The sequence below is a fragment of the Tympanuchus pallidicinctus genome, unplaced genomic scaffold (assembly GCF_026119805.1).
Source record: "Tympanuchus pallidicinctus isolate F22 unplaced genomic scaffold, pur_lepc_1.0 scaffold23, whole genome shotgun sequence".
NCBI lineage: Eukaryota > Metazoa > Chordata > Aves > Galliformes > Phasianidae > Tympanuchus > Tympanuchus pallidicinctus.
The window spans coordinates 326473-351093 of record NW_026294740.1 but is presented as its reverse complement, the minus strand read 5'-3'; the positions used below and the strand labels follow the sequence as shown (position 1 = coordinate 351093).

Below are 24621 nucleotides of genomic sequence, written 5' to 3'. Positions count from 1 at the left end.
ACTCACACTCCTATTACATTATTGTCCTTAATCTCATAGCCTTCTTTCCTTATCACTATCTCAAAGACTTATTCTTTCCCCATTCTCTTGCTTTAGCTTCAGCCTATTTTCTAATTGAACGTTCGCTGAACCCCTCAAACCTCATTCCTGTGACTTCTGTTCCTATTCAAATGCTTCTTCCCATATTGGCATTCCCTTTCTCTATGACCCTGCATGTCACTGCAAGCTTTTGTGCTTTTTCACACTGCAGGCTCAGAGCATTTGCAGAAGGTAGTAGTCTGTATATTCACCTCTCCATCATGTTTTGTTACAATATGCTGGCTCTTTCACTTCACTTTCTCTGCTGAAGTTATCATGACACTGTATCCATGCAGTCCCTTTCATCTTCTTTGGTGCGTACTCCTGTACGCTCCCTCCCCTCTTCTCACACACTCTTGTCAAATTATTTATAGGAGATAGATTCACAGACCTGTTATGTCTAATTATATCCATTCACTTCTAATGAATGGGAATTCTGCTAAGAGTTAAGACTGCCAAAAATGTTTTGAACTAAGAGACAGGAGGTGGCTGCTACGTATGCAAATCAGACCCTATAAAAGTACCTTGGGGTCAGTGTTTCTTGTCTTTCTTCAGAAATCTCTAAGGTAAGAGTGTCAGGGGCTACTGACTGGGGAGGTGGGCGGGTGAAGGGAAACTGGCCCTGCATTCCGCAAGCACCAGTGCATTCCTGCAAACACTTATATTCATTCTATGGGAGGCTGCTAGTGTCAGCTGGGATTTTCAATCTGCTTTCAAGGCATCTGTACATTTTCCATTTATAAATTTTCTCTGGAATTCTGTGCAGCAGAAGGAAATTACTAATTCTGTTTTACTACACTGACCAGCTTCCAGTCTGTGAACCATTCATCTGATCTCACAAAAGGTAAAATACTGATTTATTTGCTCTTTCGGGATAGAGAGAGATGCTCTAAGACAAAGCTTCTATGTAGCTGTGCTGGCAATCCCTGTATTCCATCTATTTATGGCCATTGTAGAAATACAGTATGATACGTGGGCTGGATTGCCTGTAAAAGACAGAATTCAGAAAGACAGTAGTTTGAAAGCTGCTTTATTGCCAATTCTCCCCGGGATTCTTCTACAGGGAGTGGTTTTCTACATTTATAGACTCTTAGTCCTAAGCTTATGAATAATAGCCCTGAGGAAAAAAAATCAGGTAGCAGTTTTCAATTACTTATCTATAAATTAAATATGTTCTTGAAGCCAACAATCATCCCTTTCGTTGCCTTTACCTCAAAAATGAAGGGTTTCTTGTGCTGATCTGGAAACAGTGGGGAAAAAAAAATATGTTTATTTGAATAATATTAAACACAGTGTTAAAACAACTGTTGAAAGATTGAATCAATTTTACAAACCTATATAGTCATTTTGTGAAATGGTCTCACTTTTTTAATATTAAGTCAACAAAGTTAGAAACAGAACAGTCACGCTTCTGCTTATGGCAGTAGATAACATCAGTACATTTGAATTGATAAAAAGTTGTCTGATGTGTAACTTCTTTATTGGCTAAGAAGAGAAAGCAATTTTTGTCACACAAATGGTGTGGAATACTGAATGAAATGAGTTTTAGAATGCATGATGATACTCAGATGATTATTAAAATATTATTTCAATGAGACCGGACGTAATTCACTGAAGAAGTTGTTAAATGGTAAAAGGTTCAGAAAACAGTATAAAAAGTATTCAAAATTCAACATGTCTTTCCCACAACCAAAGTGAAATAGTTTCTCAAGAAAAGCAAACAGATTATTTGATTTTCACCTAAAGATCTTTACCTACCTATGTAGGTATAGAAATGGGCTTCCTAATTTATTGGAAAACTTCTTCAAATTCTAAGTTGGAGATCACGTATCTAGATGAAATTAGGGTAAAATGAAGGATTAATTAGAAATACTATTCATTTTGGAAGAATATACCTTAACTGGCCTCACAATTGCATGGAATTTTTCCTTCCAGATAAATGTTTGGCAATAATACATGGTGTTACTCAAAAGTGGTTAATGAATGTAAGATTACTCAGTTTCTGCTGTGAAACTGAGAAACAGATCAACACAGAGAACATCAACACTGTTAGCAGATGGATCTGTGGAATAATTGAAAGATTTAACACCTTGGGCTATTTTATCCCAAGGAAAAGTCTTTAATGAGAAGTGCTAATAAAACTAGCTGTCTGCATATCAAGTGTTCTCTTTCAGTTCTTTATTGTAGACATGCAGTCTGAAAGATACTACATGAAAAAGACACACAAGGGCTTTCACAGTTTCAAAATGTGGAATATCCACTGAGAGTAGAACCATGGAAACATTAATCTGAAAATACAGTAGTATAGTAAGCCTAGTGCTCTTACTTTCTTAAAAAATAAAAATGAAAAAAATTATAGAACAGAGCTCTACATTAGCAGAAAAGAAAAAAAAAGAAAGCATCAGTTATCAGTTAAATTGGATGATGCATATGCTGATGTGATACATTTAACATTTAATCAGCAATATGATCAGAGGAATTGAGTTCACCCCCTGCAAATTTGCAGATGACACCAAGCTGAGTAATGCAGTTGACATGCTAGAAGGAAGGGAAGTCATGCAGAGGAAGCTGACAAACTTGAGAGATTCACCCAGGTAAACTTCATTCAGTTCAGCAAGGCCAAGTGCAAACATGCCTGGAGTGAGGCAATCCCTAGTATCAGTCAGGTTGAGTGATGAGAGAGTGAGAGCAATCCTACCAAAGAGGACTTGGGGATACTGGTGGATGAAAAATTGGATTGAGTTGGCAATGTGCGCTTGCAGTGCAGAAGGCCAACCACATCCTGGGCTACATTCAAAAGTATAGCCAGCAGTTCTAGGGAGATAATTATCCCTCTCTACTCTGTTTTCAGGAGACCTCACCTGAATTCAAATCTAGGAATTCAAATCTACTGAATTCAAATCTAGGAAACACAGTGTAAGAAGGACATGGAACTGTTAGAATAGGTCCAGATGAGGTCATAAGGATGATCAGAAGGCTAGAACTTGTCTCCTGTGAAGACACTCGGAAAAAGCTGGATTTACTTAGCCCAGAGAAGAGAGGGCTCCTGGGAGAGTCCTTGTTTTGGCCTACCAGTCCTCAGTGGCAGCCTACATAAAGTTGGGAAGGGTCTCTTAATCAGGAAGTGTAGTGACAGAACAAAGGATATAGCTTTTAAACTGCAAGAGGCAGAGTTTGAATAGGTATTAAGAAGAAAACCTCTACTCTGATAGTGTTGAGGCGTCCCTGCAAGTGTCCAGGGCAATGTTGGAATGGGCTTTAAGCAACCTGGACTAGTGGAAGGCATTCCTGCCCATGCTGATGGGAGTAAGAACTAAAACTGGTATTGAAAGTCTCTTCCAACCCAGACCATTGTATTATTATGGGATGATGTAGCAGAGCACCATAAAAATCCACTCTAATGTATCAGGGTTTCTTCTGTTGCACAATATTCTAATGAATTTTATAACCATACAGATATTTGCTGCATTACTCCCAATAAACAGCAACCATGGCTACAGATGCTGATATGGCCATATTTGGGGAGGCAGCTCCTTACCTCCGAAAGTCAGAAAAGGAGAGGATCGAGGCCCAGAACAAGCCTTTTGATGCCAAGTCATCTGTCTTCGTGGTACATGCTAAAGAATCCTATGTGAAAAGCACAATCCAGAGCAAAGAATCCGGGAAGGTCACTGTCAAGACTGAAGCTGGAGAGGTGAGTAAAAGGCAAGATATACAATGTGAATTTAATTCCCACAGTGGTCTCTGAGCTGACATGCAGGGATTTGTCTTTTCTTTGGCAGACTCTGACCGTGAAGGAAGATCAAATCTTCTCCATGAACCCTCCCAAGTACGATAAAATTGAGGACATGGCCATGATGACCCACCTCCACGAACCCGCTGTGCTGTACAACCTCAAAGAGCGTTATGCAGCCTGGATGATCTACGTAAGTACCAGCAGCTCTCTTCCTGGGCTGGTAGCTGGGGAGGACTGCTGTGCCAGGCTGAGTGGAAGCCAACGTGCCGTGTCCCTTCCTCGCAGACCTACTCGGGCCTCTTCTGTGTCACTGTCAACCCCTACAAGTGGCTGCCGGTGTACAACCCGGAGGTGGTGTTGGCCTACCGAGGCAAAAAGCGCCAGGAGGCCCCTCCACACATCTTCTCCATCTCTGACAACGCCTATCAGTTCATGCTGACTGGTGAGTGCCTGATCTCCTCCAATGCAATCTGAACTGAAGAGCCCCATTGCTCTTACTGCACTATGTGACAAACCAGCACCAAACACCACAGAGCTGTATGACAGCAAGTGAACGAAGAATTAATGTTAAGATAAGCTGGACCAGATACACACATAGATTCAACCCTGTGTGCTATTTACACTGTGTTGTACCAAATCCTACGTTTTCCTAGTGCAGAAGTAAAGCTGGACTCAGAGTTTGTTGCTTTTATCCAATGATGGAAGAGAAAGCATTATTGCTCTAGACAGTTGCTTACTTTGAACACAGGTAGGCATTTTGTCTAGGTTCCTTGAATCCAGAACTGTGTGAAGGGCAAGAGGATACACAGTTTGTGTGAGGACCACGTGCCCCTGACAGCTGTATGCCTCCATTTGTCTGCTATTGTGGGATATGGAAGCAATCCATTTCTTTTCCCGGGGAATTAGTGCTTGTGCAGAAGCTCCAACTTACAGCTTTGCTTTCAAGTCAGTGCAGTGCTACTCAGGACAGTGGCTAAGCTTTCCTTTTACCTCTTTCACAGACCGCGAGAATCAGTCAATCCTGATCACGTAAGTACGCTCCTGCTCGGGTCCCTGCGGGGCTGCCCTGTGCCAGGGGACCTTCTCCCTGACCTCACGCTCTCTGCTTCTCTGTTTGGCTCGACAGCGGAGAATCCGGTGCAGGGAAGACTGTGAACACGAAACGTGTCATCCAGTACTTTGCAACAATTGCAGCTAGTGGGGATAAGAAGAAGGAGGACCAGCCAGCGGGCAAAATGCAGGTGAGCTCCTAAAAGCAGGACCCTGCAACTGTCAGACTGCTTTCTAAGCTGAAGCATAACAAGAAGATTTCTGTTTCAGGGGACACTTGAGGATCAAATCATCAGTGCCAACCCTCTGTTGGAGGCTTTTGGGAATGCCAAGACTGTGAGGAATGACAACTCCTCACGCTTTGTAAGTTGTTGCCTGGCCTAAGAAGAAACAACTCTTCTTCTCACCATCATAACAAATGAAATATTTTCACAGTCAGAGGTGGGAAGGTGGACCTAGGTCACTTATTTTTTATTCTTTCAGGGTAAATTCATCAGAATCCACTTTGGTGCCACAGGCAAGCTGGCTTCTGCTGACATTGAAACTTGTAAGAGACTCTCCAGGCCTGATTGGTCATGTTCTTTCTGACCGTCCTTGCCTTTTGTGCTAAGTTTCTCCTTCCATCCTTGACAGATCTGCTGGAGAAGTCCAGGGTCACTTTCCAGCTCAAGGCGGAAAGAAGCTACCACATCTTTTATCAGATCATGTCCAACAAGAAGCCAGAGCTAATTGGTAGGAACTTCGCCAAGCACAGTACACTGAACAATCTCTTTCATTCTTTTCCATGCCAATTCTGTACGTGTTTTGTCCTTTTTCTCAGAGATGCTGCTGATCACCACCAACCCATACGACTATCACTATGTGAGTCAAGGGGAGATCACAGTGCCCAGCATTAATGACCAGGAGGAGCTGATGGCCACTGATGTAAGCAGTGCACAGGAGTTTTCTTGGGTGGGCTCTGACCTAGAAGCAGGCATGGTATTTACGGCTAAGCATTCTTCACTTCTTCCTGTGTTAGAGTGCCATTGACATCCTGGGCTTCACTCCTGATGAAAAAACTGCCATTTACAAGCTGACGGGGGCTGTCATGCACTATGGCAACCTGAAGTTTAAGCAGAAGCAGCGTGAAGAGCAGGCAGAGCCAGATGGCACAGAAGGTATCAGCACAATGTATACTGAAACACTCGCTAATACAGGCAGTAATTCCTCTTCAGAGTCACTGACTCCGCCCACGGTTTTCCCCTGATGCTCCTATTGCAGCGTATAAGGCTGTCCTAAATAGAGGTCTTCTGTGGAAGAACACAACCCAGTGGGTGATGCAGACTGCTTTGAACTATGCAAATACATGGGCCAGGGAATCCTGAACCACATTTCCATTGGCTGACATAGTACTAGTCAGGCAGAAGAGAGACAAGAGGGGCTGCTTTCTACATCTGGCGCATAACCAAGAACCGCTGCGCTCACTGACTTACGTTCATGTACCCAGGCAGCTATCTGTCATTTGCCATCAGTGGTAGTCACCTCCTGAAGGTGTTGTTTCCGTGTTGACTTTAAGCTTGTTTCCAGGACTTCCACTTGAAAACAGTCAGCTAACATGCATGTATTGTGTTTCCTTTTCCTGGAATTGTTCAGGGTTTTATTCACTTAGAGGTTTTTGGAAGTATTTCTAAAAACCACAGTTATTTACACCTAGAAAATATATCGTTGTATAATCTTAAGCAGAAGAGTTATGTAAGATATAATTCCTGTGGTTGTAAAGAGAAGTAGGGAACTATTACACATTTTAAAAATACCCTGTAAAATTGAACGGGGAAAAAAAAAAAGAAAAAAAAACTCCAAAGATTCAGCTTTGCTATTTTTCTAATAATAAATGCAATTAAAATATATAGGTATAAATAGCACAACAGAAACAGCTCAAAATTGGGATTTGTACATTTGTAGATTGATCCAAAAGTAATGCTTCCTATTTATTTCTCTGGAAATTACAGCAAAGAGAACAATAGCATTATTTGGTAGACCAAATTGTCAGCTGTACAATCACCACCATTAACTATGCTTTTTTGCAGCAATGAACATGAGGCTGCATGCTGCAATCATAAAAATCTGCACCTGTAGCAGTGACCCACTCTTTCACAGCTGCAATGATGGTGTCACTGATGAAGCGCACCATCTGCCCCCTCACTGCTGACTTCAACTGTTTGGTCTCTGTAAACATTTATCATGTGCAGATGAATTGGTGATTAATGGGTGCAATTTATTCTGCATGGAGGAATTCAATTACGCACCTATGCTTCCTATGCACTTTTTGTCAGACCTATCTTTTTTTTTCTCTTTCCTACCCCTTCCCCCTCTTTCTCTTAGTTTATTAAACTTATTTGTCCTGTGTATAGCTCCTATGTGTTTAAAACTTATCCTTAGGGAAAATGCAGTCCTGCTATGAATGCTATATTAGATATTGTATTTGAACTTGTGGCATAACGCTTCACTAATTTTTCTCTCTAATGCCCATAGAATTTCATTAACTCCAATGAGTACAGCATATTTTGTTACCAATCTGTTTCTTCTTCTGTTTGTTCAGAAATTGTAACTTGGAAAAAGGCTAAGGAAATAGTCTTTTGCTCAGCTAGCCACTTTAAAATTTGCTTGGACATTGTAAATTCATTTGGAAGAATTTTTATGTTTAAAAATCTCAACTGGAATTTGTTTGTTTTTTTTAAATAACCATTTAAAAAAAAAAAAAACACTATTAAACAGTAAATCAAGAGAGAGTGCAACACTTGTAAGTATGTGACTCAGAAGATGATTTATGAATAATATGAATAAATATGATTTATAGAATATGATTTATGCAGAAACCATTCCAGATTACTAAAAGATACATCTACTGGGGAGCTTATACTTGATCTAGTTGTGTGTTTGTTTAGTTGCAGACAAAGCTGCCTACCTGATGGGTCTCAACTCAGCAGACCTGCTCAAGGCGCTGTGCTACCCCCGTGTCAAGGTTGGGAATGAGTATGTGACCAAGGGTCAAACCGTGCAGCAGGTAATAAACAGCTGATGACAGAAAACATATGGCATTTTTTATATGGCACAATTAAAACTGTGGAACTTCTGCTTTTATCGTGGATGTTAACTTTTTATTCTATATTTGTTTAGGTATACAACTCAGTGGGTGCCCTCGCAAAATCTGTCTTTGAGAAGATGTTCCTGTGGATGGTTGTTCGCATCAACCAGCAGCTGGATACCAAGCAGCCCAGGCAGTACTTCATTGGTGTCCTGGACATCGCTGGCTTTGAGATCTTTGATGTAAGAGGACAGTCTTACAAGTTTAATGGAAGGGACATTGGACTGGAATAGTTTTTTTTTTTTCCATTATGCAGTACTTAGCTCACAAAATACTTAACTTAGAAAGGCTGTAGGTTTGTTGCATGCAGCAATAAAAATAGTACTTAAAAGTGCTATCAGAATGTTTAATAACTGATGGCTAAAATAGATTGTGAGGAAATTGAAACTTTTATTCTTGAAGATTTTGTTAATGCAGAAGCCAGATTCCCCCTGAATGCTTGGGAATAGACCATCAGTATAGATTAATCCAAGAAGGCAAAGTACCGAGGTAACTAACATTTTGGTGTGAGCTCTGAATGTTTTCCAGTGTTCGTAAACATGTTCAGGCTAGGGCTTGAAGGTGTAAATATATGAAAGGATGGATTGCTTCAGTCACCACTCCAGGTCCACATTCATGGAGGACCAAGAAGATGCTCAGAGGATTGCAGCAACTCCCTCATGAAGACTGAGGGAGATAAGCTTGTTCATCCTGGAGAAGATAAGGCTCTGAGGGGAACAAGTTGTAATCTTCGAGGACTTATATGGGGCTTACAAAAAATGTGGAGAGTGACTTTTTACACAGACACATAGAGATAGGACAACGGGGCTGATTTTCAACTAAAAGAATGGGAGGAAATTCTTTACTCTCAGTGTGGTGAGACAATGGAACAAGTTGCCCAGAGATGCTGTCGATGCCCCGTACCTGGATATGGTTAAGGCCAGGTTGGATGGGGCCCTGTGATGTCTGATCTAGTGGGTGACAAACCTGCCCACAGCAGTGGGGGTTGCAATGATCTTTAAAATTTAGATGATCTTTAAAATTCCTTCCAACCCAAGTCATTCCATGATTCAGTGAGACCTTAACGGGTTGAAAGTGCAACGTATTAGAAAATCTCATGTATTCATGGAACTGAACTTTACAAGTACATATCCTTGCATTCTGCAGTTCAACAGCCTGGAGCAGCTCTGCATCAACTTCACCAATGAGAAATTGCAACAGTTCTTCAACCATCACATGTTCGTTCTGGAGCAAGAGGAGTATAAAAAGGAAGGCATCGAATGGGAGTTCATTGACTTTGGCATGGACTTGGCTGCCTGCATTGAGCTCATTGAAAAGGTATTTGGGACTCCTGCACTTAATAGTTTTTCAGATGTAAAAGGAATTTTTCTATGCTAAAATTTAGACTATACCAATACATGGCACCCACGCTTAATGCAAGGCATGTTTGTTTTTTTCTGGTCAGTGAGCTCTGTATATTTGTCTTCACCTGTCTGATTGTGAGGTGGTTAAGTTGTACCTTATATCACTACCTGTAGGATTTTGTCAAGTAGTATATATTCACAGGTGGGCAAAATTCTCAGTCCTAGTCACAGTAGTAAGTCTGTTTTAGAATTCACACTGAAACGCTTGTATTCTTTTATTTCTGCTGAGTGAGTAAATAAACTGAGCAGCTTCTACTTTAATGTTTGAAGGAATTTTCTGTCTTGTTTCAAAAAAAAAAAAAAAAAGCATTTACATAATGTTAACTCTTTGTTACACCTAAATGCTGATAATTTCATTCATTTTACTTTTCATCTTCAACTAACATGCACAATATGAATGTTTACATACTAGATCTGTACTACATTAAAACTTTGAAATGAACTGTGAACTTGTTTTCATATAAATGATGAAACATCTACTAAAAATATGCCATTTCTGAAAAAAAAAGAGATGACACATTTGTATCATCATTATCTTCTATTCCTTTTTCTTATATTATTTCTCCGTGTCCTGACTTTCTTTATATATTCGTATTTTCCTTCAGCCCATGGGCATCTTCTCCATCCTGGAAGAGGAGTGCATGTTCCCCAAGGCAACTGACACCTCTTTCAAGAACAAGCTCTATGACCAGCATTTGGGCAAGTCCAACAACTTCCAGAAACCTAAACCTGGCAAAGGCAAGGCTGAGGCCCACTTCTCCTTGGTGCACTATGCTGGCACAGTGGACTACAACATCTCTGGATGGCTTGAGAAGAACAAGGACCCCCTGAACGAAACTGTTGTGGGGCTGTACCAAAAATCATCCCTGAAGACATTAGCCTTACTGTTTGCCTCTGTTGGTGGGGCAGAAGCGGGTAATTTATTTTCAATAAATTCTACAATAATAAATAAATATTTGCAATAATATTTTGCATCAATTTACATTAATATTTATGTTACATAAATGTAGCACTTCCAGATTCATAAGTAAATGTAGCAAGTCTTACTTTGATCACTAGAGTTCAAAATATACAGAAAACAAGGCTTATATACATAAAAGGCTTCTTAAAATAATGAAAAGATTGTGAGTCTAAAATCTTGTCTGTTTTTTGGAATTTAGTCACTCAGATTAATAAAGAATATCACATTTTCCTAGAAACTTTAATAAACGTGTTGACTTTATGATCAGACAGCTACACTAAAGAATTTACAAAGACTTACTGACACACTGGATAATTTCTATAGCATTCCCAAATACTTCAGGAAGTAATATCAAACTCAAAAGAGTGGCGCTAGATTTATGTGTAATTTTAGATATAAAGATACTTAAAGGCTAATAAGTTGTTGCATTTGCTGTATTCATTCGTGAGTTAATTCCTTAATTATGCTACTGTGCAAGATATTGCATTTATTTTCTGTTTCCATTTTCTTAACTTGTGTTAAGAGAAGTCATTAGATTTTCTTCTACTATTATCTGAAAAACACTATATTGTAATTATAAACACTGTCTGAATTTGTTATTTTTTCTCATGTCACTATAGTTTGTATTTCTTAAGATAAAAATTCATATTTTTAAAAATTCTAACCACGTTTGTTATTCATTTCTTTTAAAAGTAGATATATATTATTTTTCAGAGAGCGGTGGCGGTGGCAAGAAAGGTGGCAAGAAGAAGGGGTCTTCTTTCCAGACTGTCTCAGCTCTTTTCCGGGTACTGCAGAATAAGTACTATAAACTCTACTAAACTGTAAAAAAGATACAGAAAAATCAGTACAGGAAAAAAAGCTTTATATCGATCTAATATATAAAATATTTATGTTCAGAAAGAGTAAAGGCCTATGTTTTGAAACAAAGGGTTCTCATTAAATTGGAAGAATTACTACAGAATTGCCAAAAAACTATGATCATGATCTTAATGCAGCAGCTTTACTCCATCTAATAATGAGATGGTAACATTTTTAAATATAATCTTTACTCTTATTCTTAAGGAAAATTTAAACAAACTGATGAGCAATCTGCGAAGCACACATCCCCATTTTGTGCGATGCCTCATTCCCAATGAAACAAAAACACCTGGTAAGTAGTTCAGGTTCAAACATGCGAGAAATGTGTTATTCTCTGTGCAGTACAATGAAGTACAAATTCATAATGTCATTTGTTAGGTGCCATGGAGCATGAACTGGTGCTGCACCAGCTGCGCTGTAACGGCGTGCTGGAAGGGATCAGGATTTGCAGAAAAGGATTCCCAAGCAGAATACTTTATGCAGACTTTAAACAGAGGTCAGACTCCATTTAATTCATGTTTACTACATCTTTACTGAATAATTTCTATTTCCTAACTGTTTTAAATACTGTGGATGTTATGGAAGTTTTATAGTACCTATCTCCAGTCATACTAAAGTCAATTGTCCAAATTACTATCTAATTTCTTTCTATAGCTGACTATAAGAGACACCACCAAAGGGCAATTTGGAGTCTTTTATTAATTCTTTAGTATGTCATAAAGCATCCAGAAAGTTGACTAGCTTGGACTTAGTTAACTTTCAGATAACAAAGAAGAATGACTTGTAGGCATCAGGATATGAATGTGAATAAAGCAGCTGCAAAATACACTAGACTAAGTTTTTAGAAAACTAAATAAAATTAGGTTTTTCTTCTTTCTCTGTATCAGCTGCAAAGCACAGTAAGAGCATGTACTACAACTATTTTGGATGAGGAATTGTTTCACATTTTGTTCTTGCACATAGAGTTCTCCTTTGAAGATAAGGCATTAAATGTGCCTTACAAGGCATGGGAAACACCTTATATATCAGCAGTTACTTATGAAAAGCAGTATTAAATGTGTCAAGGATTTGTGAATTAAGGAAAGTGAATGCTTCATTCTAAAACCACATTTACCCACAAAAACGTCATTTCTAAGAAATAGTGCAGAGTTCAAGCTTACTTCTACTAGTGGCTTCTCTTGCAGAAAAACTAAACAATGGAATCAGTTGCTACAGGTTTGACTGAGCTTCCAGGAATCTGTTATTCATAATCTACTTCCTCCCATAGGTACAAGGTGCTTAATGCCAGCGCCATCCCTGAGGGACAGTTCATTGACAGCAAGAAAGCTTCCGAGAAACTCCTTGGGTCAATCGATGTGGACCACACCCAGTACAAATTTGGTCACACCAAGGTACAAATACTGCTTGACTGAAGAGCTACGTATCTGTACTCTGCAGTACCAGAAAATTATGTGCTGCAACATTTCATTTCTCAAGGTGTTCTTCAAAGCTGGGCTGCTGGGACTCCTGGAGGAGATGAGGGATGAGAAGCTGGCACAGCTCATCACTCGCACACAGGCCAGGTGCAGGGGCTTCCTGATGAGAGTGGAGTTCAAGAAAATGATGGAAAGAAGGTAGATGTGTACAGTTATTTGGCCTGCTGGTCCAATGACACACACCAATGACATGAATGCAAGTGAAAATGTGCTCCATCTCAGTGAATCTTATATATTTCTCATTAGTTCTGTTTATCAGTATGGATGTGTTTGAAAGTGTACAATGACAGTAGTTGAAATATAAAACTTGTTTTCATAAAAAATCCAGTATAAAGCCCTGTTTTTGGAAGAAAAAAAAAAAAATTAACTTATGTCACCCTTGATAGTAATTTTTATTGAACTCTTTAGATGCCCAGAATTCAGATATGCAACCTAAAATAACTGTAAATAAATACGATAATAAGTTATAAATAAAATAATTATTCATAATTGTTTTAGGTTACCATTATAATCAAAGGGGAGAAATACATACCCCTAGCAGAGGAAGAGCATTCTTCTTCCTTAAATAACTCATGAAATGAACTGAGTCCCCTCCTGGAGGTGCTCCATAAAAATGGTTCAAACATCTGAATTTCAAATCTGTTCATACAAATTGGCCATCTCTACATCACTAAAGGACATTTGCTTCAAATGTTCATAAAATATATATGCTTGTGTATCTATAATCCATTATGTAGAGAACTATAGGAAGTATTCTATGTAGAACAGTCACTACATAATATATATATTGTTATATAGACAGTTAATTATGTATTACACATTTAAAAATATATAAGGTAATATATATAAGATAATATAAAGGTTCAATACCTTTTAGGGAGTCCATCTTCTGCATCCAGTACAACGTTCGTGCATTCATGAATGTCAAGCACTGGCCCTGGATGAAGCTGTTCTTCAAGATCAAGCCCCTGCTGAAGAGTGCAGAGTCTGAGAAGGAGATGGCCAACATGAAGGAAGAGTTTGAGAAGACCAAGGAAGAGCTTGCAAAGTCTGAGGCAAAGAGAAAGGAACTGGAGGAGAAAATGGTGTCCCTGCTGCAAGAGAAAAACGATCTGCAGCTCCAAGTACAGGCTGTGAGTATTGCTAATGCTTTGGCTCTCATAATGCCCTATGTGAAATTATCACAGTTTTCTCAGTTAACAGACATATTATTCCAAAGCAGTATTAATTTAAACAGCATATAAATAATTATATAAATAGGAAGGATATTAAAAGATTAGTTATTAAAATAGAAGGGAAAAAGCACATTAAAAAGCTAAGATGAAATACATAAATTTTAACAAATTTGCAATTAATTATGGCATTTGGTTCCTTACACTTTAAATCAAGAGAGAATTAAACTATTTCCCAAGGAAGTTCTGAAATTTACAGTATGATATTTTAAATCATAGATGACAACTTACAGCCTCTAAATAGCCTCATTTACTATATAATTCTGATATGTTATACTCTGATTAATGAAGGTAGCTTGGAGGTCCAATTAATACCTTAACTTGGGGAATTACAAAGGAATTCAATTGGAGTAAGAATGGATGAGAATAAGAGACATTTCTCAACCATTTCTGGTCCCTGTTTCCTCAGGAAAAATACTGAGTAAATGGAGTCCTGTCCTTCCCAGGAAATAAAAGGATAGCAGCAATAATCCCCTCAGAACTGTCTTTACTGGCAAGGATTAGGAATACGTTTCATCTGCCCCAACAGTTCTCAACATCTATAACTATAGTCTGACATTTAAAAATATGTATTCCTTTACCTTCTGTGCTTGAGGCATTAAAAAAAAAAAAAAAAAATACACTTATGATAACAATTTCTAAGTAGAAAAGGCTATTATAGGACAGTTGTGGAGATAAACATGGCTGGCAGAGCATTAATGATCTCATTCTGTTCAGCTGCTCTAAAATAATAATTCCTTGCTAGTTAAAGAATGGAAGAATAATGACTTACAAACAAATAGCATTTTGAAAAACATTTTATTCAAATCATGTGCAGGAAGCAGATGGTTTAGCAGATGCTGAGGAAAGATGTGACCAGCTCATCAAAACCAAAATCCAGCTGGAAGCCAAAATTAAGGAGCTTACAGAGAGAGCGGAAGATGAGGAAGAGATGAATGCTGAGCTAACAGCCAAGAAGAGGAAACTAGAGGACGAATGTTCAGAGCTGAAGAAAGATATAGATGACCTAGAGTTAACGTTGGCCAAGGTTGAGAAGGAAAAGCATGCCACTGAAAACAAGGTATAAAGCAGAAGCTATCAATCACACTCCAGAAGAGAGCTCTGTGCTGTTATGGGAGAGGTGTACCTAGCTTTAATTGAACTTGCTTCTTTCTCTTCAAAGGTGAAAAACCTCACAGAGGAAATGGCAGGCTTGGATGAGACAATTGCCAAGCTGACAAAAGAGAAGAAAGCCCTCCAAGAGGCCCATCAGCAGACACTGGATGACCTGCAGGCTGAAGAGGACAAAGTCAATACGCTGACCAAAGCTAAAACCAAGCTGGAGCAGCAAGTGGATGATGTAAGAACAAAAGCATATGGCTATTATAGGTTATTATATTTGTGGAAATAAACATGGCTGGCAGAGCACTGATGATCCCATTCTGTTTAGCTGGAAGGGTCTCTGGAGCAAGAGAAGAAGCTGCGCATGGACCTTGAGAGAGCAAAGAGGAAACTTGAAGGAGACCTGAAAATGACTCAGGAATCCACAATGGACTTGGAAAATGATAAGCAGCAGCTGGATGAGAAACTGAAGAAGTAAGTGAGGTTGTGGGACACCTGAGTGCTGGGCAGGTGCACATAGGAGGTTTTGTTCAGGTGTTAACATAGTTTGTTTTGTGCAAAAGGAAAGACTTTGAAATCAGCCAAATCCAGAGCAAAATTGAGGATGAGCAAGCCCTGGGCATGCAGTTGCAGAAGAAGATCAAGGAGCTGCAGGCAAGTCTCTGGTCCTTCCCTTCTGGCCTTCAGAAAACATCTGAAGGAGAAGGACATGGGTGTGAAGGGTCCCTGATGCTCCCCAGGCCCGTATTGAGGAACTGGAGGAGGAAATCGAGGCAGAGCGAACCTCTCGGGCCAAAGCAGAGAAGCACCGAGCTGACCTCTCCAGGGAGCTGGAGGAGATCAGTGAGCGCCTGGAGGAAGCAGGAGGGGCTACGGCAGCTCAGATTGAGATGAACAAGAAGCGTGAGGCAGAATTTCAGAAGATGCGCCGTGACCTGGAAGAGGCCACGCTGCAGCACGAAGCCACGGCTGCCGCCCTGCGGAAGAAGCATGCGGACAGCACAGCGGAGCTTGGGGAGCAGATCGACAACCTGCAACGAGTCAAGCAGAAGCTGGAGAAGGAGAAGAGTGAGCTGAAGATGGAGATAGATGACTTGGCCAGCAACATGGAGTCTGTCTCCAAAGCCAAGGTAGTGAAATACATGCTTACATTAATTCCAACTTACAAGCAAGTATTCATATTTCAAAATGAATGATAATCATATTTTACAATAAGTAGTTGTCTTTTACAACTTGAATTTGTGTTTATGCATTTCAGGATTAGCATAATAATGCACTGCTTCTTTTTGGTGAAAGCTGAAAATGTTTAGCTGATGCACTTAATACAAGGACATATAGAGAACTCAGTGCTTGATTCACTGCTTGATATTTTAATGAAAGACACTGAAATTAACAGGTTTTCAGTTTTTTCTAAATTAGAAATTGCTTCAGTCATACATTTCCTTTTTCCTTATTATTTCATTCCTTCTCCCTTAAATGCATCAATGATATAATAAGTAAATATGAAGCAGAAGTTGAAAATAATGGCACAGTGTGCCATCATCCTTTTTATGTATTTAAAAAACAGATTGTATGTTAATTAATTCTACAAATATTGGAATAAAGGATGCAGAAATATAGAAAAATATATCAGTTACTTGACATAGATTGACTTAACATGCTTTAAATCATTAGCTTCATTTTTTTTGCTTTTCACAAGACTTCAGATGTAATTATGTTAAGTCACCAGTCATCCTTCATTTTGTTCTTCATGCAAATAGGCAAATTTAGAGAAGATGTGTCGTTCCCTAGAAGATCAACTCAGTGAAATTAAGGCAAAGGAAGAGGAGCAACAGCGCACCATAAATGACATCAGTGCACAGAAAGCTCGTCTACAAACAGAGTCCGGTAAGACATTTGTGGTTTGTAAGACAACATAGTCAATAGCCAGGAGCTTAGAAATAAGGGGTCAAAAATGGATCATAGAGACCTTGATAGATACCGTAACATGAATATGAATATGAACATGAACATGATAGAACATAACCCAGCAGTGTATGCTTGTGGCAAAGAAGGCCAACAGAATACTGAGCTGCATTAGGAGGAGCGTTGGCAGTAGGTGAATGGAGGAGGTGGCCCTTTCCTGTATGTAGCACTGCTAAGATCACACCTTGGAGTGCTGTGTTGAATATTACACTTGTCAGTATCAGAGATGGAGATATTCAGGAGCAAGTCTAGCCCAGGACCAACGAAATGATTAAGGCACTGTAGTTTGAAGGAAAAATGCATCTGTCTCCTAAACTAGACTTCATCCCTCTGCTTGCCAGGAAAAATTCAGATGTCAGGAATATGCGACTCTATACATGTGCTATTTGGTATTCATGTTGTAAGCTTTAAGAGACCACTAAACTTAGTTCAAATATAAAGCAAAAATAATCAAATAACAAAAAAGCAAGAGTGATTAATCTCATGTCCTGACTATAAGATGAATAGTTTACTCAAAGATATGGATGAAGATCAGTGACTAATATTCAAAGAGAAGAATAAAATGCTATTTACCAAAATAATTTTCACATGTATTTGATTATTGAGGAAAAATAACTTTAACATTCATATAACATTTTTCTTACTTGCCTGCAAATTCTCCCAGGTGAATATTCACGCCAGGTGGAGGAGAAAGATGCTCTGATTTCTCAACTGTCTCGAGGCAAGCAGGCATTCACCCAACAAATTGAGGAACTCAAGAGGCACTTAGAGGAGGAGATAAAGGTAAGAAGTTTTCCAAAATTCTGTCTTATCCAGTGGATTTTCCTGACTAAGATGTTTTTCAGACACATATAAAATTATAGAAACATCATGTTGAGTGGGAAAAAAACCTAAACAGATATTTAATTTGGTTTTAATTTGAGTTATTTTGTCTCTCTGACACCTGCCACCTATCCTTTAAGATGTTGCAAATTCCCAGCTATTCATTCCTCATTCTATATATTGCCATTATTCTCATAGAAGAGTTATCTGGTGTCCAATAACTTTTCAGGACATTTCCCAAGAGATTTCTATTCCCCATATATATGGATATATCCATCCTTTCAATGGGTAAGGAATTAGACTGGCTGGTCACAGCCAAAGGGCTGTGATCAATGGCCCTGTGTCAGGGTGCAGGCCGGGCACAAGCGGTGTCCCTCAGGGGTCGGTGTTGGGACCGGTGCTCTTCAACATCTTCATCAGTGGCACACGATGGCATCCAGTGCACCTCAGCAAGTTTGTGATGACACCAAGTTGAGCGGTGCAGTCAATACACTGAAGGGAAGGGAAGCCATCCAGAGAGACCTGGACAGGCTGGAGAAGTGGGCCCAGGAGAACCTAATGAGGTTCAGTAAGGCCAAGTGCAGGGTGCTGCAATTGGATTGGGGCAATGCCAGGTATTGATACAGATTGGGGGAAGATTGGGCACTGGAACAGGTTGCCCAAGGAGGCCGTTGATACCCCATCCCTGGAGGCATTCAAAGCCAGGCTGGATGTGGCTCTGGGCAGCCTGGTCTAGTGGTTGGTGATCCTGCACACAGCAGGGGGTTGGAACTGGATGAGTATTGTGGTCCTTTCCAACCCAGCCGATTCTATGATTCTATGATTCTATGATTCTTATCCTACTACAACATTTCCACAGGCCAAGAACGCCCTGGCCCATGCCTTGCAGTCTGCCCGCCATGACTGTGACTTGCTCCGGGAACAATACGAGGAGGAGCAGGAAGCCAAGGGTGAGCTGCAGCGTGCCCTGTCCAAGGCCAACAGCGAAGTGGCCCAGTGGAGAACCAAATATGAGACGGATGCTATTCAGCGCACAGAGGAGCTGGAGGAGGCCAAGTATGTGGGGAGAGTGGGGAAGGCTAACAGAAACTAATAATGGAAAAATTGAGGAGACTGCTGAAGTATTATCAGGAGAAAAATTATGCTGTACTTCAGGATGGGATGATAGGGAAAAGGAAAATATAGCCATGAGAAAATACATATTAGGAGAAGGAGAAGGACCAAAGCTGTTCAGACACAGTAGTGGAGATTCATTAGAGTGAAAACAAGTGAAGAGCAGAGAGTATTTTAGTAAAGCCCAGCATTTACTAAAGCCCATGCAATTACAATCATTGTCCAGAAAAGTCTGTTCATGTGGTGTAAATGGGTGTCACACTATCAAGTGGACAAGACTGCTGTCCAGAAAACATACCGGCTGCACACCACAGCTTCCCATGAACCTGAGAATTTGCTTTCTCAACGGAAATTGTGCTTACAACCTCCCAGGAAGAAGCTGGCACAGCGCCTGCAGGAGGCAGAGGAACACGTTGAAGCCGTGAACTCCAAATGTGCTTCCCTGGAAAAGACAAAGCAGAGGCTGCAGAATGAGGTGGAGGACCTGATGATTGACGTGGAGCGATCAAATGCTGCCTGTGCAGCTCTGGACAAGAAGCAGAAGAACTTTGACAAGGTATTCTGGGCTCCAGGCCTGTGTTTCCTGGGCACACAATGATTGTCGCATCCAAACTCACAATCTGTTTTTCCTCAGATCCTGGCAGAGTGGAAGCAGAAGTATGAGGAAACACAGGCTGAGCTGGAGGCCTCCCAGAAGGAGTCTCGCTCCCTCAGCACAGAGCTGTTCAAGATGAAGAATGCCTATGAGGAGTCCCTGGACCACCTGGAAACGCTGAAGCGTGAGAACAAGAACTTGCAGCGTAAGTCGCTCAGCCTTTCCTGCTGGCAGGGCTTTCTCAGAAGCTTTCCTGCCCACCTCTCCACCTGGGTCTGTGCCTGCAGTGATGGGAGCAGACCTGTTATGCTGGGGTCACAGGGCCTTTCCCTCTATGCTCTATACCTGACCATGTGAATGTTCATTCTTCTCTACAGAGGAGATTTCTGACCTCACGGAGCAGATTGCAGAGGGAGGAAAGGCGATTCATGAGCTGGAGAAAGTCAAGAAGCAGATTGAGCAGGAGAAGTCTGAACTCCAGGCAGCTCTAGAGGAAGCTGAGGTACCCAGAAATATTTACTTATCTGATTTAGGTCTTGGATCACTCTCCTTGTAAGTAACGTGAAGTCATTCCCAGAAAGAAAAGCATGAGAGTTCTTGAATGAAAGTTTAGAGATGCTGTCAGAAACATTGCACTATTTTTTACTCAAGCATCATTTTCAGCATTTGTTATGTAAGTATTTAATTCTCATTTATTCTTCTATAGGCCTCCCTAGAACATGAGGAGGGGAAGATCCTTCGTGTCCAGTTGGAACTCAATCAGGTCAAATCTGACATTGATAGGAAGATAGCAGAGAAAGATGAGGAAATTGACCAGCTGAAGAGAAACCATCTCAGAGTTGTAGATTCCATGCAGAGCACTTTGGATGCTGAGATCAGGAGCAGGAATGAAGCCCTGAGACTGAAGAAGAAGATGGAGGGAGACCTGAATGAAATAGAGATCCAGCTGAGCCATGCCAACCGCCAGGCTGCAGAGGCACAGAAGAACCTCAGAAACACACAAGGAGTGCTCAAGGTCTATTGAATAAATGATGACCATTAACAAAATCTTAACCAATATTTACAATTTTAGAGGCATATGAATCTTATAATTTCTTTCTTTGTTCTACAGGATACCCAGATACATTTGGACGATGCTCTCAGGTCACAGGAGGACCTGAAGGAGCAGGTGGCCATGGTGGAGCGCAGAGCAAACCTGCTGCAGGCTGAGATTGAGGAGCTACGGGCAGCCCTGGAGCAGACAGAGAGGTCAAGGAAAGTGGCTGAGCAGGAGCTTCTGGATGCAAGTGAGCGTGTGCAGCTCCTCCATACTCAGGCAAGTCCATGGGTTGAAAGCATTTAATGATTAGACCTGTTTTGATTTTTCAATAAGTACATAACTTCAACAGATCTCTACCATTACTATTATCAGCAAGGGTCATTCTTCCTTTAAAAAAACAATAGAACTCTATGTGAAAGCAGGGAAATGGTATTTTACTGAAAATTAGTGATGACATATATGTATATGATATATATGCCGTGTGGTTTTTCTACAACAGAACACCAGCTTGATCAACACCAAGAAGAAGCTAGAATCAGACATTGCCCAAATTCAGAGTGAGATGGAGGATACCATCCAGGAAGCCCGCAATGCTGAAGAGAAGGCCAAGAAGGCCATCACCGATGTGAGTTGGGGCATGCCTCCACTGCTGATGGTGGATGCATTCTCCCCAAATATCCAGTCACAAAGGGATTCTTTCTCCTCCAGGCGGCCATGATGGCAGAAGAGCTGAAGAAGGAGCAGGACACCAGTGCCCACCTGGAGAGGATGAAGAAGAACCTGGACCAGACGGTGAAGGACCTGCAGCACCGTCTGGATGAGGCAGAGCAGCTGGCCCTGAAGGGAGGCAAGAAGCAACTCCAGAAGCTGGAGGCCAGGGTGCGTAGGGCTGGTATTTGTGCAAGTGTGTGCAATGCCAGGTCAGAGATAGCAGGGAAGCTCCAAAATGGGCTTTTCATTGCAGGTGCGGGAACTGGAAGGGGAGGTTGATGCTGAGCAGAAGCGCAGCGCTGAAGCCGTGAAGGGTGTGCGCAAGTACGAGAGGAGGGTGAAGGAGCTGACCTACCAGGTAAGGCAGAAAAAGCTTTTTCTTACACATCCTTCTCTCATGAAGTCTGAATGTTGTCACACTGACATTGCAATTTCTTTGATATTGTGATTTCTTCCCATTGTTCTCTTTCATTGACATGGTTAATATGTCTTTGTCTTTGGTCCTACTGGACAGCAGCGCTCTCTGAAGAGTTTCAGCTAGAGGAAATGTAAGTGGTGAGTTTTAGTACTATTTACCTTTTTCTATAGTCTGAAGAGGATCGGAAGAATGTTCTCAGACTCCAGGACCTGGTAGACAAGCTGCAGATGAAGGTGAAATCCTACAAGAGGCAGGCTGAGGAGGCTGTAAGTTATTAGTCTGAGCAGTCAGTCTCACTCATGGCAGAACTGGCATTTTGTGTTGGCGTTTTTCTCTGCCTAGCTGTGTTCAAGCCCTTAACATTTATGTCATTTTTTTGTCTGTGCACTACACAATAGCTCAGTGGTTCTGAGTTCTGTTGCATCAGTAGGTGATGTTGAAGTCTAAGGTCAACTCATCTGAGAGCATGTTCTAGCTTCTTTCTTTCACTTTCTTTATCTCACATTTGATAATTTCCTCTTGAAGAAATAGAAATTGCCTTCCAACGACTTCAATACATAGTTTTATAGCAGGAAATAAATGGAAAGTGATTAAATAGATACAAATCTCCCTTAACGCTCCTTTATGCCCTTGGAATAGTTTTAAGAGGTTCTGGAAGAAGTGATCTTTTTGATCCTGTTGGTTAGTGGAATAGGCTTTGAATGGACCAGACAAATCTGGCAGAGAAATGCCTGGTTACAGTGGTAGTCTTAAAGAAAAGGATTTGGCTTCTTTTAACATGGGACTCTCTGAGAAAAATGGTGTGATGGGGACTGAGGCGATCCATCTTTCAGAGGAGAGGAAAAGCATCTTTGATTTACAGGCTTGTCAGGCTGATGTAGACAGCTTTAAACTAAAAATGCCAGAGGAGTTGCCTCCATGTACCTGACTTTTAAAGAGGTCAGTAAGGAGTATCCTGGGAATTACGAGCTGTTGTCTGACCTCATTCCCAGGGAAAGTTATGGAGTAGATTATGTTGAGTGCCATCACATGGCTCATACAAGGCAATCAAGTGATCAGAAGTAGCTAGCATGTGTTTATGAAAGATAGGTCCTGCCTAACTAACCTTATCTCCTTTGACAAGATGACCTGCTTTGTAGGAGAAGGAAAGTCTATGGATATTGTTTATCAGGAAAGCATTATATGCTATTAGATACTGTAAAGCATTTGATAATGTTTCCTGCAGTATTTCCTGGATAAATTGGTTCATGATGTACACGTGTACTTGGTGAAGAACTGGTTGGATGGCCAGGCTCAGAGTCCTAATTAAATATAGTTAGGCAGGAGAGTTGATCTGCTGGAAGGTTCTACAGAGGGATCTGGACAGGTTGGATCAGTAGGTTGAATCGAATCACACTGCATTCAACAAGACTAAATGCCAGATTTTGCAGTTGAGTCATAACAAATCCATGCAGTGACAGAGGCTTGGGGAAGAGTGGCAGAAAGCCGCCCAGCAGGAAAGGACCTGAGGCTGCTGATCTGCCAGCTGAATGTGAGCCAGCAGTATGCAGCTGGCCTACAAGCCAATAGCATCTTGGCTTGTATCAGAAAGAGTGTGGCCAACTGGCCCTAGGGAAGAGATTGTCCCTGGCACTGGTCACTGGACCACAGCTCAAATATTGTGTCACTGTGGGGTTCCTACCGTAAGAAGAATACTGAGTTGCTCATGCTCATGTAGATAGGAGAAATGAAGCTGGAGAAGCAACTAGGAAATAGGACATATGAGGAACAACTAAGGCAATTGGGGTTATTTAGTCTGGAGAAGAGGAAGCTGAGGGGAGACCATTTCACTCCCTATAATTACTTGAAAGGAGGTTGCAGCGAGAAGGGTGTTGGTCTCTTTTCTCAAGTGACAAGTGATAAGATGAAAGGAAACTGCTTCAAGTAGCAGGGAAGGCTTAGATTAGAATTAGAAGGAATTTATTTACAGAGGATGGATCAAGCACTTAAACAGGCTTGGAAATTCAGGGAAATGAGACTTCCCATCCCTGAATGTATTTAGTCAGTATGTGAATATGGCACTAAGGGGTGTGGTTTAACGATGGGGCTCAGGAGGTCAGATTGACAATTGGACTTGATGATCATGAAAGTCTTTTCCAACCTAAATTATTCTATAATTATATGTGTATTATTCGGAAATTTTTAACTCCATTAGGACGTACAGAGAGTCTTATATTTCTGTCATGTATTATTAACCATCTAACCATTTAGCATTTAATAGAGTAACTCTTCCTTTGGATTATCTGTAAAAGCATTGGAGATATTATCCCAGTCTTTGACTCTTTTCTTATAAAGACAAAACATCACAGAATGTCCACTGTAGTTTTTCAATGTGAAAAAATTACTGTTAAACATTTAAAAACCTATTTTTAATAAGTTTTTGTAATTTTTCTAAAGAAATAATTATGAATTTGATAATGTTATTTTAGAAAATCTCACATCAACACAGTGAAGGAAAAATGGAAATTACATTATTTAAAATTTTCTTATCTGGTTTCCTTTCCCCAGGAGGAGTTGTCCAACGTCAACCTCTCCAAGTTCCGCAAGATCCAGCACGAGCTGGAGGAAGCCGAGGAGCGGGCTGACATTGCAGAGTCACAGGTCAACAAGCTCCGAGCAAAGAGCCGTGAAATAGGCAAGAAGGCAGAAAGTGAAGAGTAGATGCCTCCAGTGGTGCAAAGTGAAAGAGAATTGCACAAAATGTGAAATTCTATCACTTTGATTTGTAATTACTGCTTAGTTCTTTATCAATGTCTAGATAATTAATATTTAGTTAATAAAAACTGTAGAGACTTTCCCATGGAAAATAATTAGATCACTGTTGTATTTTAATCATTATCCTAGATTGTTCTAATATTTACATTTTCCCTTATCTACATTTTAACGACCACTGTTAAA

At 40.5% G+C, this 24621-nt stretch overlaps 1 protein-coding gene and 1 long non-coding RNA gene across 4 annotated transcripts in view; one reads left to right on the top strand and one right to left on the bottom strand.

The window, feature by feature from the left end:
* The window catches only part of LOC128083191 (uncharacterized), a 234202-nt gene extending 214737 nt beyond the window's left edge, over positions 1-19465 (bottom strand). The window contains exon 1 of the long non-coding RNA XR_008207982.1: positions 19406-19465. This is a non-coding gene — a long non-coding RNA (uncharacterized LOC128083191). The remainder of the gene's footprint in view (positions 1-19405) is intronic.
* On the top strand, positions 562-24533 carry LOC128083169 (myosin-1B). Of its 3 annotated transcripts, XM_052688149.1 has the most exons (40): positions 562-644; positions 885-922; positions 3564-3772; positions 3861-4004; positions 4100-4256; positions 4816-4843; positions 4941-5055; positions 5135-5227; positions 5348-5411; positions 5498-5596; positions 5685-5788; positions 5883-6021; positions 7789-7907; positions 8021-8170; positions 9135-9305; positions 9997-10306; positions 11067-11140; positions 11418-11505; positions 11592-11709; positions 12481-12604; positions 12690-12826; positions 13566-13821; positions 14738-14980; positions 15083-15259; positions 15350-15495; positions 15585-15675; positions 15762-16151; positions 16782-16908; positions 17651-17769; positions 18668-18864; positions 19294-19477; positions 19556-19721; positions 19894-20018; positions 20223-20531; positions 20628-20826; positions 21050-21180; positions 21264-21434; positions 21520-21624; positions 21855-21950; positions 24232-24533. In XM_052688149.1, exons 1-40 carry the CDS (start codon positions 577-579, stop codon positions 24382-24384), a joined length of 5934 nt encoding a protein of 1977 aa, XP_052544109.1. In that variant the 5' UTR covers positions 562-576; the 3' UTR covers positions 24385-24533. The 3 variants fall into 3 exon arrangements, with proteins under 3 accessions (XP_052544109.1, XP_052544111.1, XP_052544110.1); XM_052688151.1 differs by lacking the exon at positions 885-922 and having other exon boundaries at positions 629-644; positions 3535-3772; XM_052688150.1 differs by lacking the exon at positions 562-644 and having other exon boundaries at positions 907-922; positions 3535-3772.
* The last annotated feature ends 88 nt before the right edge of the window (positions 24534-24621 follow it).

Coding starts and splice junctions, on each gene's coding strand:
- LOC128083169 (XM_052688149.1), top strand. CDS start 577: ATGCAAATCAGACCCTATAAAAGTACCTTGGGGTCAGTGTTTCTTGTC. Junction 5,412..5,497: donor TTCTGCTGACATTGAAACTT/GTAAGAGACTCT, acceptor CATCCTTGACAG/ATCTGCTGGAGAAGTCCAGG. Junction 13,822..14,737: donor TGCAGCTCCAAGTACAGGCT/GTGAGTATTGCT, acceptor AATCATGTGCAG/GAAGCAGATGGTTTAGCAGA.